This window comes from Neophocaena asiaeorientalis, unplaced genomic scaffold, assembly GCF_003031525.2.
Source record: "Neophocaena asiaeorientalis asiaeorientalis breed wild unplaced genomic scaffold, Neophocaena_asiaeorientalis_V1.1 scaffold591, whole genome shotgun sequence".
Taxonomy (NCBI): domain Eukaryota; kingdom Metazoa; phylum Chordata; class Mammalia; order Artiodactyla; family Phocoenidae; genus Neophocaena; species Neophocaena asiaeorientalis.
Window position 1 is genome coordinate 1,694,989 of NW_020173494.1, and position 16,507 is coordinate 1,711,495.

The 16,507-nt window shown below is 41.1% G+C and overlaps 1 protein-coding gene and 1 long non-coding RNA gene across 2 annotated transcripts in view; one reads left to right on the forward strand and one right to left on the reverse strand.

Moving 5' to 3' along the window:
* Nucleotides 1–270: 270 nt before the first annotated feature.
* Nucleotides 271–2,429, reverse strand: RPLP1 (ribosomal protein lateral stalk subunit P1). The gene is made up of 4 exons (XM_024747544.1): nt 2,231–2,429; nt 1,451–1,525; nt 605–722; nt 271–396 (listed from the first exon to the last, which is right to left on the reverse strand). The coding sequence occupies exons 1-4, from the start codon at nt 2,300–2,302 to the stop codon at nt 317–319; spliced, it is 345 nt and encodes a 114-aa protein (XP_024603312.1). The 5' UTR covers nt 2,303–2,429; the 3' UTR covers nt 271–316.
* Nucleotides 2,430–2,576: 147 nt separating this feature from the next.
* LOC112401343 (uncharacterized) overlaps nt 2,577–16,507 on the forward strand; it is a 32,074-nt gene continuing 18,143 nt past the window's right edge. Inside the window, exon 1 of the long non-coding RNA XR_003003566.1 lies at nt 2,577–2,934. This is a non-coding gene — a long non-coding RNA (uncharacterized LOC112401343). The remainder of the gene's footprint in view (nt 2,935–16,507) is intronic.

The window sequence follows — 16,507 nt, forward strand, 5'->3', positions numbered from 1 at the left end:
CTTCCCCCAAAGCTACTTCATGTTAGGTTTTCAAAAATCTGACGCCTGGATCACCCCCAACAGGGACTCTTATTCAGGTCTAGAGGACAGAGCCTGTAATCATGAAGTCATGCGGGTAGTCCGGACAAGGTGTCTGCTCTGAACCTTTCTCCTCCTGCGTCTCCATGCAGTTCTCAATGCTGCACCCAGCTGCTTCTTTCAGGAAGACACCACTGAAAGCCAAAGTTCATCTTTACACAACACACCCCCAGAACTATCAGTAAGACGAACAGCAGCAAAGAACTCAGCTTTTTATTGAACGTGCTACTAAAGAGGTTTAGTCAAAAAGACCAAAGCCCATGTCATCATCAGACTCTTCAGATTCTTCTTTCTTTGCTTCCACTTTCTTCTCCTCAGCTAAAAACAAAACAGAAAATAGTTACCTCTCTAAAACTCCAAAGAGCTCCAGGCCCTTCAACTTTCGTGGTCAAAAATACCCTAGATTTCCCTCATCAAACTATACCTCTGGTTTTAAGATTTCTATACATCATCTACTCTTAGCAAATGAAGAACAATTTTGCCTATAATACTTCTGATCTCCACGCTCCAACACCAAGTTTCCTACCTGGGGCAGCAGTGGTGGAGGGGGCAGGACCTCCTGCCGGTGCAGCACCAGCTGCTGGGGCAGGTCCACCTGCCCCCACATTGCAGATGAGGCTCCCGATGTTGACATTGGCCAAAGCCTGCAATACATACGCATATACAGGTAAATGCTCAGTCCTGTCCTCCAAAATGCTGGCTTAACTTGCTAGGAGAAATTTCAAGCTTCCTTAAACACTCAAACCAGGATGCTTTCCACAGTTCATGCCTCCTCCTTAGAGTGAATTCAATTGTTTATACTACTGTGTACTTCTAGGACTTTCCCCAAGGGAATTCACTGAAGATGATTTAGGAACAATGTGTCCAATCTTTCAAGTCTCGGGGTTGAAGGACACAGGGTGAATAGTTAGAGGCTATCAGTTTCACTTCCCAGAGATTAAGTAACCTACACAAGGTAGCCAGTGCTAAGTTCCTTGGGTAGGAATCCGGTTTTCATTAGTCTTTTATATTCCAACACAAAATAAGTGGTCAATAAAAGGCCATCACTATGCTGGCAGGATTTGCTTGAAACAGCACAGGCGGTATTACCTCCTGGGTGACCCTTTTATGAAGGAATGACCTGGTTAATATATTTTCCTCATGATTTTAGAACAGAAGGAAAGAGACAGCAGAGTCTGAGGCCAAGAGAAAAAGACAAAGACATGACAAAGCAAAACCTTTATTCGCTCCCAGAGATAGAAATGTGAGGAAATCATTGCTCATACTTGGACAAGTCCAGTGGAATTCTGGCACTTCTGGAGTTTAGCGTAAGCACCTGACTTAACGGTCTTCCAAACTTTACTTCTCCAAATCACTGCCACCATCACCTTACCTTTGCAAACAAGCCTGGCCAGAAAGGCTCAACATTTACACCGGCTGCTTTAATGAGGGCATTGATCTTATCCTCCTAAAACAAATAAAAACGGCAATCCATCATACAGCAAAGTTTAGTTTTCGTAAATGTCTCCGAAATACTGCAAATTGAAAGCAAATCACTCTTAACGTGGGTACCAAACTACGTTTACCCAGTTCAAATATTCTACCGGCATCGCATGCATGCCAATTTAAGACGACTCTTTCTTCCACTCTAAAGACAAAAAAAAAAAAAAGCCTCTGCTCTTGTGTGCCAGGTACTTTGCACGGCCTCGAGTTCATCGCTGCCACTTCACAGGCTGGGACCTGCCCAAGTCACGCTGCTATTTTAAGCTGTGAGGCAAGGCCAGAGGTGGAGCAGAGCCTCTACACCACGCAGCCAGGCCCCAGGGGGTCTTCTCAAGAACGCGAAAGGAAATCACACCAAATGGAGGTATAAAGCGTCCTGGAGCATTTTCTAGCTGCGGATGAAGCTGCCCCACGTGTTGCACAAATTACTCTAAATAGAGATTGTCAAAACCGGAGCGCGCCGCCGCCAAGTAAAAGCCACTCCCTCCGGGGCGGGCACGTGGCCGAGGCCCCAGGGCGCCCGCACATGGGACCACCCGATGGGCGCCTGTCCCGCCCGTCCCCCTCCGTCGGGGTGTCGATGGCCGCGGTTCCGGCCAGAAGAGTCCGCCCCGGACGCCTGCGAGGGCGGGTAACCTGCAGCCCGCCACCGGCCCACGCCCGCACTCACCGTGACCGTCACCTCATCGTCGTGTAGGATGAGGGCCGAGTAGATGCAGGCGAGCTCCGAGACGGAGGCCATGGTGCGGGCGAGCGCTAGGCAGGGTCTGCCGGGCGCGGTGCTAGTCGCCGGATGAAGTGAGGGCCTCACCCCAACGCGGCCTTAGCTTCCTCGGAAGGACCGAGCACCTTAGCGGAAGCTGAGGAAAAGGAAGTACCCGCCTTCGCGCAGCCGCTTATACCGGCCAGGCGGGCCAATCGGTGCCCGAGTCTGCCGGAAGAGGCGGGACTAGAGCCTCTCGCGACAACACACCAAAGACGCCTGCGCAAGCGCGTATCTCGCTCGTTTGCGGGTTCAAAAAGTTGCTAGGCGTTTGCAGACGCTAGTTCCCGTGGCTTGGGTAAAAACTCAGCTTGTGAACAGTAAAAATATTTTTAGCAAAAAGTTACCTAGATAAATAGGTATCACTCCCACCTGCTGTAGCCCGTGTGAGAGTGTTTGAGCAGGCAGTGACCTGCTGAAGAGCAGGAAATAGGTTTTAACCTGGAGGTCCCGGTGCTTAGCGCAGCTTCTCGGATAAAATACTAAGTGAATATAGGAGAAAGTGAGAAACCTGCAACGTTACTGTAGCAGAGGCATTTGAGCGCCTACTGTGACCCAGGCACTGAGCCACACTCTGCAAGGATTCATTTAATCCTCACCCAGCATAAGAGGTAAGTACTATTATCTCCATTTTGTGGGTGGCAAAACTAAGGTGTAGGCCCGGTAACTACACAAGATTCCGTAGTTACTACGAGGCCGAGCCTGGATTTGGAATCTAGGAACCTAAATTCAGTGCTTCCTTCTTGTGTGTGCAGAGAGGGATGGGTTTGGGGATTATGAGTAAATTTTGTATTTTTTTTTCCCCCAAAGCATAAAAGATATATTAGGAATATAGGGGTACTTTCCACTTCAGCTTAATTTTTTTTTTGTAAATAAGGGACCCCGTGGTTGGATGTAAACGCCTTGAAACTGTACTTGTGATGTTAAAAGACCTCTTGAAACTGCTGTCTGGCTAGGTGTTATATTGCCTTTTTGTGTCCTTTGAAGCTAACGAAACAGGTGTTGGGTTCATGCTGAGAGGTTTTCTTTAGAATTTTTTAAATTGAGGTATAATTGATATATTAGTTTCAGGTGTATGACATCTTCCATATTCGTTTATATTGGGAAGTGATCATCATAGTAAGTCTAATTAACATCCATCAATCATACATAGAGAACAAATTTATTTGTGTGTGATGAGGTCTACTCTGTAAGCAACTTTTCAGTGTGTGGTACATTATTAACAGTAGTCACCATGCTGTACCTTACATCCCCATGACTTATTTATTTTGTAACTGGAAATTTGTAGCTTTGATCCCCCTTCACCAATTTCACTCAGCCCTGCATCCCCACCTCGGGCAACCACAAATCTGTTTCCTGTATCTATGAGCTTGTTTTTGGTTTTTTAGTTTGTTTTTTGTCTGTTTGTTTAGATTCCACATATAATGAGGTCATACGGTATTTGCCTTTCTCTGACTTATTTCACTTAGCATAACGCTCTCAAGTTCCGCCTATGTTGTCTCAGATGGCAAGAGTTTATTCTTTTTTTGCTGAATAGTATTCCATCACATTTTCCTTATCCATTCATCTGTTGGTGGACGCTTAGGTCGTTTCCATGCATTGGAGATTGTAAATAATGCTGCAGTGAACATGGGGGTGCAGGTATCTTTTCAAGTTAGTGTTTTTCATTGTCTTCTAGTAAATACTCAGAATTTCTGGATTTTTTTTTTCCCCCCATGGATCTAACTCATGTTTAATAGCACCGATGTGTAGCAGGGACACAAGGTTGACTGACGGAGCCCTGCCCTAGGGGCTCACAGTCCATTCAGAGACACAAGTCTTACAGCGCTGGGCGTGAGTGCTGAAGCAGCCAAGTGCACGAGTGGGCATGGAGGCAGGACTGCTGAAGAGCAGAGGGGAGGGCAGCGTGGGCCCAAACAAGACTAGCTGCTAATGCAGCAGGCAAGTGCCTGGAAGGGAGCAGAGACTAGTGAGGAGGCCCTGCACCCCACCCTCCTGCATCGAAGCTGTCCCAGTGGGCCAGGGCTGCTGGTAAGCCCGTACATAGGGAAGCACCCTTCTCTGCCAAGACACCCTCCCACTTACACTGAATAGTGAGAGCAGCTGCTTCCTCCATGCAGCCTTCCTTAACTTCCAGTCCAGAGGACAGGGGACCCAGGGAGCAAAGACTGGGGCAGGGGTCAAAGCAGATACTACAGGAGTTACGTCCAAAAGGGCTGGCATGGTGGACCCAGTCCAGTCCCAGGCAGAACCGAAGGGGGTGGGTTTGCGGGGGAGTAGTTACAAGGACTGTACAAACTTGATGGGGACTGATCTATGCAGCTCTTTCCAACTAGTGGGAACAGGCCAGGTGAGAAGGCGCTCCCCAACGAGGTGTGGGGATGCAGCCAGAGAGCCCAGTGGGAGGCAGCCTCTGGGCCACTGAGGGAGTCAGAGAATGAGGGGCACAGGGCAGAGGCCATTGTCCTGCTGTGCCCTTGGGTGGCGGTTTAAGGGGAGCTGTTTGTGCCCAGACACGGTAGACCCCAAACAAGTGCATCTCCTGCCCAGCAGTGGGGCAGGTGGACGGGGCACTACCTGGTGCACTATATCTAGAGTTGGCTGGCAATGCCACACTGTCCTGACAGGGGGCCGTGGGGTTCCCTGGCCACGCAGGCCACTTCATGTCAAGGGGGCACTGCCACGCCTGCCTGGGCCGTGTTCGGAATCCAGTGCTGTGGGTTGGGTGTGGGCCAGATAATAGTAGTTTTAATTTTTGAAGGAACCTCTGTACTGTTTTCTGTAGCGCCTGCACCAATTTACATTCCCACCAACAGTGCGTAAGGGTTCCCTTTGTCCACGTCTTCACCAACACTTGTTAGCTCTTGTTGATGATAGCCATTCTTAACAGGTGGGAGGTGATAGCTCATTGTGGTTGGTGTTTCCCTGATTGTTAGTGATGTTGAGCGCCTTTTCAAGTACCTGTTTCCCATCTGTATGTCTTCTTTGAAAAAATATCTATTCAGATCTGCCTGTTGTTTAATTTGATTGTTTGTTTTTTTGTTATTGAGTTGTATGAGTTTGGTTTCTTTTTTTTTTTTGCGGTACATGGGCCTCTCCCGTTGTGGCCTCTCCCGTTCTGGAGCACAGGCTCCGGACGCGCAGGCTCAGCGGCCATGGCTCACGGGCCCAGCCGCTCCGCGGCACGTGGGATCTTCCCGGACCGGGGCACGAACCCGTGTCCCCTGCATTGGCAGGCGGACTCTCAACCACTGCGCCACCAGGGAAGCCCGAGTTGTATGAGTTTTTAATATATTTTGGATATTAACTCTTTGTCAGGTACATGATTTGCAAATATCTTTTCCCATTCAGTAGGTTGCCTTTTCATTTTGTTGATGGTTTCCTCTTCAATGCAGATGTGTTTTAGTTTACTGTAGTCCCACTAATTTGTTTTTGCTTTTATTGCCTTTGCTTTTGGAGTCAGATCCAAAAAATCATCACCAAGACCTGTGACAAGGAGCTTACTGCTTTATGCTTTCTTCTAGGAGCTTTATGGTTTCAGGCCTTACATTCAGTTCTTTAATCCGTTTTGAGGTAATTTTTTGTGTATTGTGTAAGATAGTGGTCTTTCATCCTTTTGCATGTGGCTGTCTAGTTTCCCAACAGCATTTATTGAATATTGTATATTCTTAGCTCCTTTGTCATAAATTAATTGACTGTATATGCATGAGTTATTTCTGGGCTCTCTATTCTGTTCCATGGATCTATGTGTTTGTTTTTATACTGTTTGATTACTATAGCTTTGTGATGTCTCCAGCTTTGTTCTTCTTTATCAAGATTGCTTTGGCTATTCAGGATGTGTTGTGGTTCCATATAAATTTTAGGGTTGTTTTATTTCTATGAAAAATGCCATTGGAATTTTGACAGGGATTGCATCGAATCTGTAGATTGCTTTGGGTAGTATGGACATTTTATCAGTATTCTTACAACCATGAGCATGGAATATCTTTCCATTTATTTGGGTCTTCAGTCTTTCATCAGTGTCTTAACTTTTCCTTTATTTTTGATATTTTGAATTGTCTACAACGTGTATGTGTATCATTTATTACATACCTGAACCTTAAATTTAACTCCTACTAACAAAATGGTAATCTTTACATTTCATCAGTTATTTCCCTCTTGGAATTTGCCTAGTTTCCTGGAAAGGTGATTCAGTTTTTTGTTTTTTGTTTTCCCCAGGAATCTGCTTTGTTTAATGAATGCCATTATCTCATCATCCCTGACCAAATATTTCCATTGGAATCCCCCAATTTAGAGTCCCACTTGGGTTCATCTTAGCCACAAATGTAAACATATCTTAATATCCCAAATTTTTTAGAAAGCTTTTTAGAAAAACACTATCAAGGTTTCTAAAAATAAAACTTGTTTTGAGTGTTCATCTAAATCTAGGAAGCAATTATAGTGGAATCTGGGAGGGAAAACATAAAGTTATTGAAAAATTCAAACGTTTCCAAAGCCAGAATGAATCAGTCCAAAACATACTTCCCTCACCAGTGTACTTAACAAAAAACCGATCTGGTGAATATAATACATATCAACACACAGTAAAACAAGATTTTTCCCATTTTAAACTCTACTAATAAGAAATAGTTTTTTTATTGTAGTTGTTTTACAATGTTGTGTTAATTTGTGCTGTACAGCAAAGTGATTCCTTTATACGTATATGTACATTCTTTTTTTAACATTCTTTTCCATTATGGTTTATCATAGGATATTGAATATAGTTCCCTGTGCTATACAGTAGGACCTTGTTGTTTATCCATTCTATGTATAAAAGCTTACATCTGCTAACCCCAACCTCCCAGTCCATCCGTCCTCCAACCGCCTCCCCACTGGCAACCACAAGTTGGTTCTCTGTGTCTGTGCCTCTGTTTCTGTTTCATAGATAAGCTTATTTGTGTCATATTTTAGATTCCACATATAAGGAATATCATATGGTATTTGTCTTTCTTTTTTGAATTTTATTTATTTATTTTATACAGCAGGTTTTTATTAGTTATCCATTTTATACATATTAGTATGTATATGTCAATCCCAATCTCCCCTGCCACTTCCCCCCGTGGTGTCCATACATTTGTTCTCTACATCTGTGTCTCAACTTCTGCCCTGCAAACTGGTTCATCTGTACCATTTTTCTGGGCTCCACATATATGCGTTAATATACAATATTTGTTTTTCTTTTTCTGACTTCTCTCTGTATGACAGTCTCTAGATGCATCCACGTCTCTACAAATGACCCAATTCGTTCCTTTTTATGGCTGAGTAATATTCCATTGTATATATGTCCCACATCTTCTTTATCCATTTGTCTGTCGAGGGGCATTTAGGTTGCTTCCGTGACCTGGCTATTGTAAATAGTGCTGCAATGAACATTGGGGGGTGCATGTGTCTTTTTGAATTATGGTTTTCTCTGGGTATATGCCCAGTAGTGGGATTGCTGGGTCACGTGGCAATTCTGCTTTTAGTTTTTTAAGGAACCTTCATACTGATCTCCATCGTGGGTGTATCAATTTACATTCCCACCAACAGTGCAAGAGGGTTCCCTTTTCTCCACACCCTCTCCAGCATTTGTTGTTTGTAGATTTTCTGATGATGCCCATTCTAACTGGTGTGAAGTGATACCTCATTGTAGTTTTGATTTGCATTTCTCTAGTAATTAGTGATGTTGAGTAGCTTTTCATGTGCCTCTTGGCCATCTGTATGTCTTCTTCGGAGAAATGTCCATTTAGGTCTTCTGCCAGTTTTTGATTGGGCTGTTTGTTTTTTTGATATTGAGCTGCATGAGCTGTTTATATATTTTGGAGATTAATCCTTTGTCCATTAATTCGTTTGCAAATATTTTCTCCTATTCTGAGGGTTGTCTTTTCGTCTTGTTTGTAGTTTGCTTTGGTTTGCAAAAGCCTTGAAGTTTCATTAGGTCCCATTTGTTTATTTTTGTTTTTATTTCCATTACTCTAGGCGGTGGATCAAAAAAGATCTTGCTGTGATTTATGTCACAGAGTGTTCTTCCTATGTTTTCCCCTAAGAGTTTTATAGTGTCCAGTCTTAGATTTAGGTCTCTAATCCATTTTGAGTTTATTTTTGCAGATGGTGTTACAGACTGTTCTAATTTTATTCTTTTACATGTAGCTGTCCAGTCTTCCCAGCTCCATTTATTGAAGAGACTTTTTTTTCTCCACTGTACATCCTTGCCTCCTTTGTCATAGATTAGTTGACCATAGGTGCATAGGTTTATCTCTGGGCTTTCTGTCTTGTTCCATTGTTCTATATTTCTGTTTTTGTGCCAGTACCATATTATCTTGATGACTGTAGCTTTGTAGTATAGTCTGAAATCAGGGAGTCTGATTACTCCAGCTCCGTTTTTTCCCATCAAGACTGCTTTGCCTATTCAGGGTCTTTTGTGTCTCCATACAAATTTTAAGATTTTTTGTTCTAGTTCTGTAAAAAATGCCACTGGTAATTTGCTAGGGATTGCATTGAATTTGTAGATTGCTTTGGAGAGTATAGTCATTTTCACAATATTGATTCTTCCAATCCAAGAACATGGTATATCTCTCCATCTGTTTGCATCATCTTTAATTTCTTTCAGCATTGTCTTATAGTTTTCTGCTTACAGGTCTTCTGCCTTACCCTACGTAAGTTTATTCCTAGGTATTTTTGTTGCAATGGTAGATGGGAGCGTTTCCTTAATTTCTCTTTCCGACTTTTCATCATTAGTGTATAGGAATGCAAGAGATTTCTGTGCATTAATTTTGTATCCTGCAACTTTAACAAATTGATTGATTAGCTGTAGTAGTTTTCTGGTGCCATCTTTAGGATTCTGAATGTATAGTATCGTGTCATCTGCAAACAGTGACAGTTTTACTTTTTCTTTTCCAGTTTAGATTCCTTTTATTTCTTTTTCTTCTCTGATTGCCGTGGCTAGGATTTCCAAAACTATGTTGAATAATAGAGCACAGCACTGACTCCTGGCTGCAGCACCAAGAGCCTTTCATCCACATGGCTTTTGCGTCGCCCTAGTCTCGAAGCTTCAGCCACTGCTCCTCAGGCCAGGTCCCCGTGAGAGGACCCTCCTGGGGAGTTTTTATCATAAATGGGTGTTGAATTTTGTCAAAAGCTTTTTCTGCATCTATTGAGATGATCATATGGTTTTTATTCTCCAGTTTGTTAATATGGTGTATCACATTGGTTGATTTGTGTATACTGAAGAATCCTTGCATCCCTGGGATAAATCCCACTTGATCATGATGTATGATCCTTTTAATGTATTGTTGGATTCTGTTTGCTAGTGTTCTGTTGAGGATTTTTGCATCTATATTTATTAGTGATACTGGTCTGTAATTTTGTTTTTTTGTAGTATCGTCTGGTTTTGGTATCAGAGTGATGGTGGCCTCATAGAATGAGTTTGGGAGTGTTTCTTCCTCTACAATTTTTTGGAAGAGTTTGAGAAAGATGGGTGTTAGCTCTTTTCTAAATGTTTGATAGAATTCACCTGTGAAGCCATCTGGTCCTGGACTTTTGTTTGTTCGAAGATTTTTAATCACAATTTCAATTTCATTACTTGTGATTGGTCTGTTCAAATTTTCTATTTCTTCCTGGTTCAGTCTTGGAAGGTTGTACCTTTCTAAGAATTTGTCCATTTCTTCCAGGTTGTCCATTTTATTGGCATAGAGTTGCTTGTAGTAGTCTCTTAGGATGCTTTGTATTTCTGTGATGTCTGTTGTAACTTCTTTTTCATTTTTAATTTTATTCATTTGAGTCCTCTTCCTCTTTTTCTTCATGAGTCTGGCTTATGGTTTGTTAATTTTGTTTTAATGGTTTGTCAATTTTGCTTATCTTCTCAAAGAACCAGCTTTTAGTTTTATTTATCTTTCCTGTTGTTTTCTTTGCTTCTATTTCATTTATTTCTGCTCTGATGTTTATGATATCTTTCCTTCTACTAACTTTGGGTTTTGTTCTTCTTTCTCTAGTTCCTTTAGGTGGAAGCTTAGGTTGTTTATTTGAAATGTTTCTTATTTCTTGAGGTAGGCTTGTATTGCTATAAACTTCCCTTTCACAACTGCTTTTGCTGCATCCCATAGGTGTTGGATCGTCGTGTTTTCATTGTCTTTTGTCTTTAGGTATTTTTTAATTTCCTCTTTGATTTCTTCAGTGATCTCTCGGTTATTTAGTAATGTATTGGTTAGCCTCCATGTGTTTGTGTTTTTTACGTGTTTTTCCCTGTAATTGATTTCTAATCTCATAGCGTTGTGTTCAGAAAGGATGCTTGATATGATTTCAGTTTTCTTAAATTTACTGACGCTTGAATTGTTACCCAAGATGTGATCTATCCTGGAGAATGTTGTGTGTGCACTTGAGAAGAATGTGTATTCTGTTGTTTTGGGATGGAATGTCCTATAAATATCAATTAAGTCTATCTGGTCTATTGTGTCATTTAAAACTTGTGTTTCCTTATTTATTTTCTGTTTGGATGATCTGTCCATTAGTATAAGTGAGGTGTTAAAGTCCCCCGCTATTATTGCGTTACTGTCGATTTCGACTTTTATAGCTGTTAACAGTTGCCTTATATGTTGAGGTGCTTCTATATTGGGTGCGTGTATATTTATAATTGTTATGTCTTCTTGGATTGATCCCTTGATCATTATGTAGTGTCCTTCCTTGTCTTTTGTAACATTCTTTATTTTAAAGTGTATTTTATCTGATATGAGTATTGCTACTCCAGCTTTCTTTTGATTTCCGTTTACATGGAATATCTTTTTCCATCCCCTCAGTTTCAGTCTGTATGTGTCCCTAGGTCTGAAGTGGGTTTCTTCTCGACAGTATATATATGGGTCTTGTTTTTGTATCCTTTTAGCGAGCCTGTGTCTTGTGGTTGGAGCATTTAATCCACTCATGTTTAAGGTAATTATCGATATGTATGTTTTTATTACCATTTTCTTAATTGTTATGGTTTTGTTTTTGTAGATCCTTTTCTACTCTTGTGTTTCCCACTTAGAGAAGTTCCTTTAGCATTTGTTGTAGAGCTGGTTTGGTGGTGCTGAATTCTCTTAGCTTTTGCTTGTCTGTAAAACTTTTGATTTCTCCATTGAATGTGAATGAGATCCTTGCCGGGTAATCTTGGTTGTAGGTTCTTCCCTTTCTTCACTTTAAGTATATCATGCCACTCCTTTTTGTCTTGTAGAGTTTCTGCTGAGAAATCAGCTGTTAACCTTATGGGAGTTCCCTTGTGTGTTATTTGTTGTTTTTCCCTTGTTGCTTTCAGTAATTTTTCTTTGTCTTTAATTTTTGCCAATTTGATTACTATGTGTCTCAGCATGTTTCTCCTTGGGTTTATCCTGTGTGGGACTCTCTGCGCTTCCTGGAGTTAGGTGGCTATTTCCTTTCCCATGTTAGGGAAGTTTTCGACTATAATCTCTTCAAATGTTTTCTCAGGTCCTTTTTCTCTCTCTTCTCCTTCTGGGACCCCTATAATGCGAATGTTGTTGCGTTTAATGTTGTCCCAGAGGTCTCTTAGGCTGTCTTCATTTCTTTTCATTCTTTTTTCTTTATTCTGTTCCACAGCAGTGAATTCCACCATTCTGTCTTCCAGGTCACTTATCCGTTCTTCTGCCTCAGTTATTCTGCTATTGATTCCTTCTAGTGTATTTTTCATTTCAGTTATTGTATTTTCATCTCTGTTTGTTTGCTCTTTAACTCTTCTGGGTGTTTGTTAAACATTTCTTGCATCTTCTGGATCTTTACATCCATTCTTTTTCCAAGGTCCTGGAGCATCTTCACTATCATTATTCTGAATTCTTTTTCAGGAATGTTGACCATCTCCACTTCATTTAGTTGTTTCTCTGGGGTTTTATCTTATTCCTTCATCTGGCACAAAGTCTTCTGCCTTTTCATTTTGTCTGCTTTTCTGTAAATGTGCTGTTCCTTCTACAGGCTGGAGAATTGTAGTTCTTCTTGCTTCTGCTGTCTGTCCTCTCTCTCTCTTTGAGTTACTTCACTTAGTATGATAATCTCTAGTTGCATCATGTTGCTGCCAGTGGCATTGTGTCTTTCTTTTTTATGGCTGAGTAATATTCCATTGTGTATATGTACCACATCTTCTTTATACATTCATCTGTCGATGGACATTTAGATTGTTTCCATGTCTTGGCTATTGTGAATAGTGCTGCTATGAACATAAGGGTGCATATATCTTTTTTTTTCTTTTAATCAAAGGGAGAAGTTATTTTTTTCTTAAATATATATTTTATTTATTTTAGTACATTACAGTTGCCATTCTTTTTGATGCTCTAATTATCTTGTTTCTGACTGGTAGGAACCATTTCCAGTTGTCTCTTGAGTCTTCTAATATCTCAATAGTCTCTAATAGCTTCTTTGACTTCTGATAGTCTCTATTTTTCAAAAAAATATGTATTATTTATTTATTTATCTTTGGCTGTGTCAGATCTTTGTTGTACGGGATCTTCATTGCAGCATGGGGGATCTTTCATTGCAGCACACGGGCTTCTCTCTAGTTGTGGCATGCGGGCTCTCTAATTGTGGCGTGTGGGCACCAGAGCACATGGGCTCTGTAGTTGTGGCGTGCAGGCTCCAGAGCACATGGGCTGTGTGTAGTTGGCGGCACGCGGGCTCTCTAGTTGTGGCTTGTGTGCTCAGTAGTTTCGGCACACACGGTCTTAGTTGCTCCATGGCGTGTGGGATCTTAGTTCCCCAAGCAGGGATTGAACCCGTGTCCCCTGCATTAGAAGGTGGGTTCTTAACCACTGGACCACCAGGGAAGTCCCAGGGTGCATGTATCTTTTTGAATCACAGTTTTGTCTGGATATATGCCCAGAAGTGGGATTGATGAATCATACGGTAATTCTATTTTTAGTTTTCTGAGGAACTTTCATACTGCTTTCCATAGTGGCTGCACCAACTTACATTCCCACCAACAGTGTAGGAGGGTTACTTTTGCTCCACATCCACATGCAGCATTTGTTATTTGTAGACTTTCTAATGATGGCCATTCTGACCATGTGATGTGGTACCTTATTGTAATTTTGATATGCATTTCTGTAATAATTAGGGATGTTGAACATCTTTTCATGTGCCTGTTGGCCATCTGTATAAGAAATACTTTCATATATATATAAATTTATTTAATTATTTTTAGCTGCATTGGGTCTTTTTTTTTTTTTTTTTTTTTTTTTTTTTGGAGCGAGCGGGGTCTACTCTTTTGTTGCGCTGCACGGGCTTCTCATTGCAGTGGCTTCCCTTGCGGAGCACAGGCTCTAAGCAAGCAGGCTTTAGTAGTTGTGGCACACGGGCTCAGTAGTTGTGGCTTGTGGGATCTAGAGCGCAGGCTCAGTAGTTGTGGCGCATGGGCTTAGTTGCTCCATGGCATGTGAGACCCTCCCGGACCCGGACTCGAACCCGTGTCCCTTGCATTGGCAGGTGGATTCTTAACCACTGCACCAGCAAGGAAGTCTCTAAGAAATACTTTTTGAATTAAATTAATATTTTGTTCCCCAAGTTGTTTTATAACCGTAGTAGCAAAACCTGAACCTTAGAGTGTGAGAAAGGTAAATTGTAGACTCGTCTCAGTTATGAATGTAAACACATTCCAAAATAAAATATTACAGTCAGTTATATCTCAAACTGGGGGACAAAAGCCAAAAAAATTAATGAACTGAATCTGTACTGTATGTAAAAATATGGTATATCGTTACTAAACAGGATAGTTCAACATAATGAAATCTTTTAAAAATAATTCATTAACAAATTAAAGAGGAAATCTACATGAACTTCTTATAGACTCAGAAAAATCACTTGATAAAATTAACCATTCCCATGGATCGTAGAAAACTGGGGTAGAAGGTAAATTCCATATCCTAAGGTATCTACCAAAAATGTATAGCAGACATCATACTTAATGATGAAACTTTTGAAACAAACTCTTTAAAATCAGGAACAAAAAAGGATGCCTGCTTTCTCTGCTTCTGTTCCAATTACTATTTTAGAGTTTAGCCATCTCCGTAAGATAATGAAAAATGTGTCTTTTATTTTTACTTGAAAACCGAAGGTACTTTCTGGCCAACCCAATAAAAGCCAAAAGTCTGAAAAAACCAAGTCTGAAAAACTGTCACAGCCAAGAAGAGCCTAAGGAAACACAATGACTAAATGTAATATGGTTTCCTGCATGGAATTTTGGGAAAGACAAAAGATATTAGGTAAAAACTAAGGAAATCTAAATACAATATGGACTTTAGTAAATATATCAATACTGGTTTATTAATTGTAACGATTATATCATACTGGTGTGTTAAAAAATAGGGGCAGCTTGTCAATCAGTGGGGCTTCACCGCTGGTTGTGGCCAGGGAAAGAAACAAAGACAGCCCTGCCAAAATCACTGCCATCCCAGAGTGACTGTGCATGCTCAAGGCTGCTCCATCTAAGAGCAACATTAGATATTTCACAATGCGGGGAGAAAACAGACTTCACTAAACTCATCAAGCCAACCACTAAACAAGTAAGCAAAAAGCCAGAGAACCAATACCTAGTCTTGGTATATTACCTAAAATGTCTAGTTTCCAAAGGGAAAAAAAAGAATACAAGACCTACAAAGAAAGGAAAACTACATGTTTGGGGAAATAGCAGGCGACAAAAACTGCCAATGAGAACAATCGCATATTAGGTTTAATAAAGACCTTAAAGTAGCCGTTATAAATATGTTCAAAGAACCAAAGGAAACCATGCTTAAAGAAACAAAGGAAGAAGTGTTGACAGTGTCTCATCAAATAGAGAATATAAAGAGATTATTAAAATTAATGACTTTTTCAATAAACTTCAAAAATTTTCAATAAAGATATCATTAAAAAGAAAAAGAATAGGGACAGCTAGCTGTGAGATATGTGGGAACTCTATACTATCCTCACAATTATTCTGTAAGTCTTAAACTTTTCTAAAAATTAAGTTTTTATTTATTTATTTATTTATTTGGCTGCACCGGGCCTTAGTTGCAGCATGTAGGATCTTTTTTGCAGCATGCAGGCTCTTAGTTGTGGCATGCGGGATCTAGTTCCCCCCGACCAGAGATTGAACCCGGGCCCCCTACATTGGGAGCGTGGAGGGAAGTCCACCAGGGAAGTCCCTTAAGTTTTTTTTTTAAAAAATACTATAACCAAAGTGGGAAAAGAAAGATTGGGAGAAGATATGAGGCCCATAGTACCCAAAGGATATATAAAGTTCTACAAACCAATAAGAAAAGACTAAAAACTAGTCCTGTTTGTAAAACATCAAAAATTATCAGGTAAAATTGACTAGGGCTAAGAAATTTATAGTTAAACTATAAAAATGAGTCACAGTCATTAGCAAAATAGTTAACAGCTTTGATGTCAGACTTGGGTTAAAAAATCAGCTTCATCATTTATGACTTTGGGGGGGTCCTTGAGCAGGTCATTAACTCTTTCCATCTATTTCTTCACCTGTAAATGATAAATAACACCTTTACAGGGCATCAGAGACTGAGCACCCAATTAACCACAGCTATTCTTCATGACTATTTAAGAGAACTATTTAAGCAAAACATCAACTGCCCATGCATTTCCCTTTATTTTGTGTAGTTCAGGGGCTTACTAGATTCAACATACTGTTCAGACAAATTCTACTACCCCACGTTCCCGTATCATAGTAAAAACTTCTTGTTAAGATGTATTTCACAGGAATTCCCTGGCGGTCCAGTGGTTAGGACTCCACACTTCTGCTGGGGACCCAGGTTTCATCCCTGGTCAGGGAACTGAGATCCCAAAAGCCACGTGGCGTGACCAAAAAAAAAAGTATTTCAAAAGACTAAGCAATAGGATATTTTTTTAAAATAAAAATAGTCAGGGGCTTCCATGGTGGCGCAGTGGTTCAGAGTCCGCCTGCTGATGCAGGGGACGCAGGTTCGTGCCCCGGTTCAGAAGGATCCCGTGTGCCATGGAGCAGCTGGCCCCGTGAGCCATGGACGCTGGGCCTGCACGTCCGGAGACTGCGCTCTGCGGCAGGAGAGGCCACATCAGTGAGACGCCCACGTACTGCCAAAAAAAAAAAGTCAAGAAATAGATGAAATACAGTAGCATCTATTGAGAGAGATGCTGTGAAGCATTCTAGAAACATACCTATGA

What these genes read in the sequence shown, in the direction of transcription:
- RPLP1 (XM_024747544.1), bottom strand. Translation starts at nt 2,302, where the DNA reads ATGGCCTCCGTCTCGGAGCTCGCCTGCATCTACTCGGCCCTCATCCTA. An exon ending in ACGATGAGGTGACGGTCACG is followed by an intron (nt 1,526 to 2,230) that starts GTGAGTGCGGGC and finishes TATTTGTTTTAG; the next exon opens with GAGGATAAGATCAATGCCCT. An exon ending in GGCCAGGCTTGTTTGCAAAG is followed by an intron (nt 723 to 1,450) that starts GTAAGGTGATGG and finishes TATGTATTGCAG; the next exon opens with GCTTTGGCCAATGTCAACAT.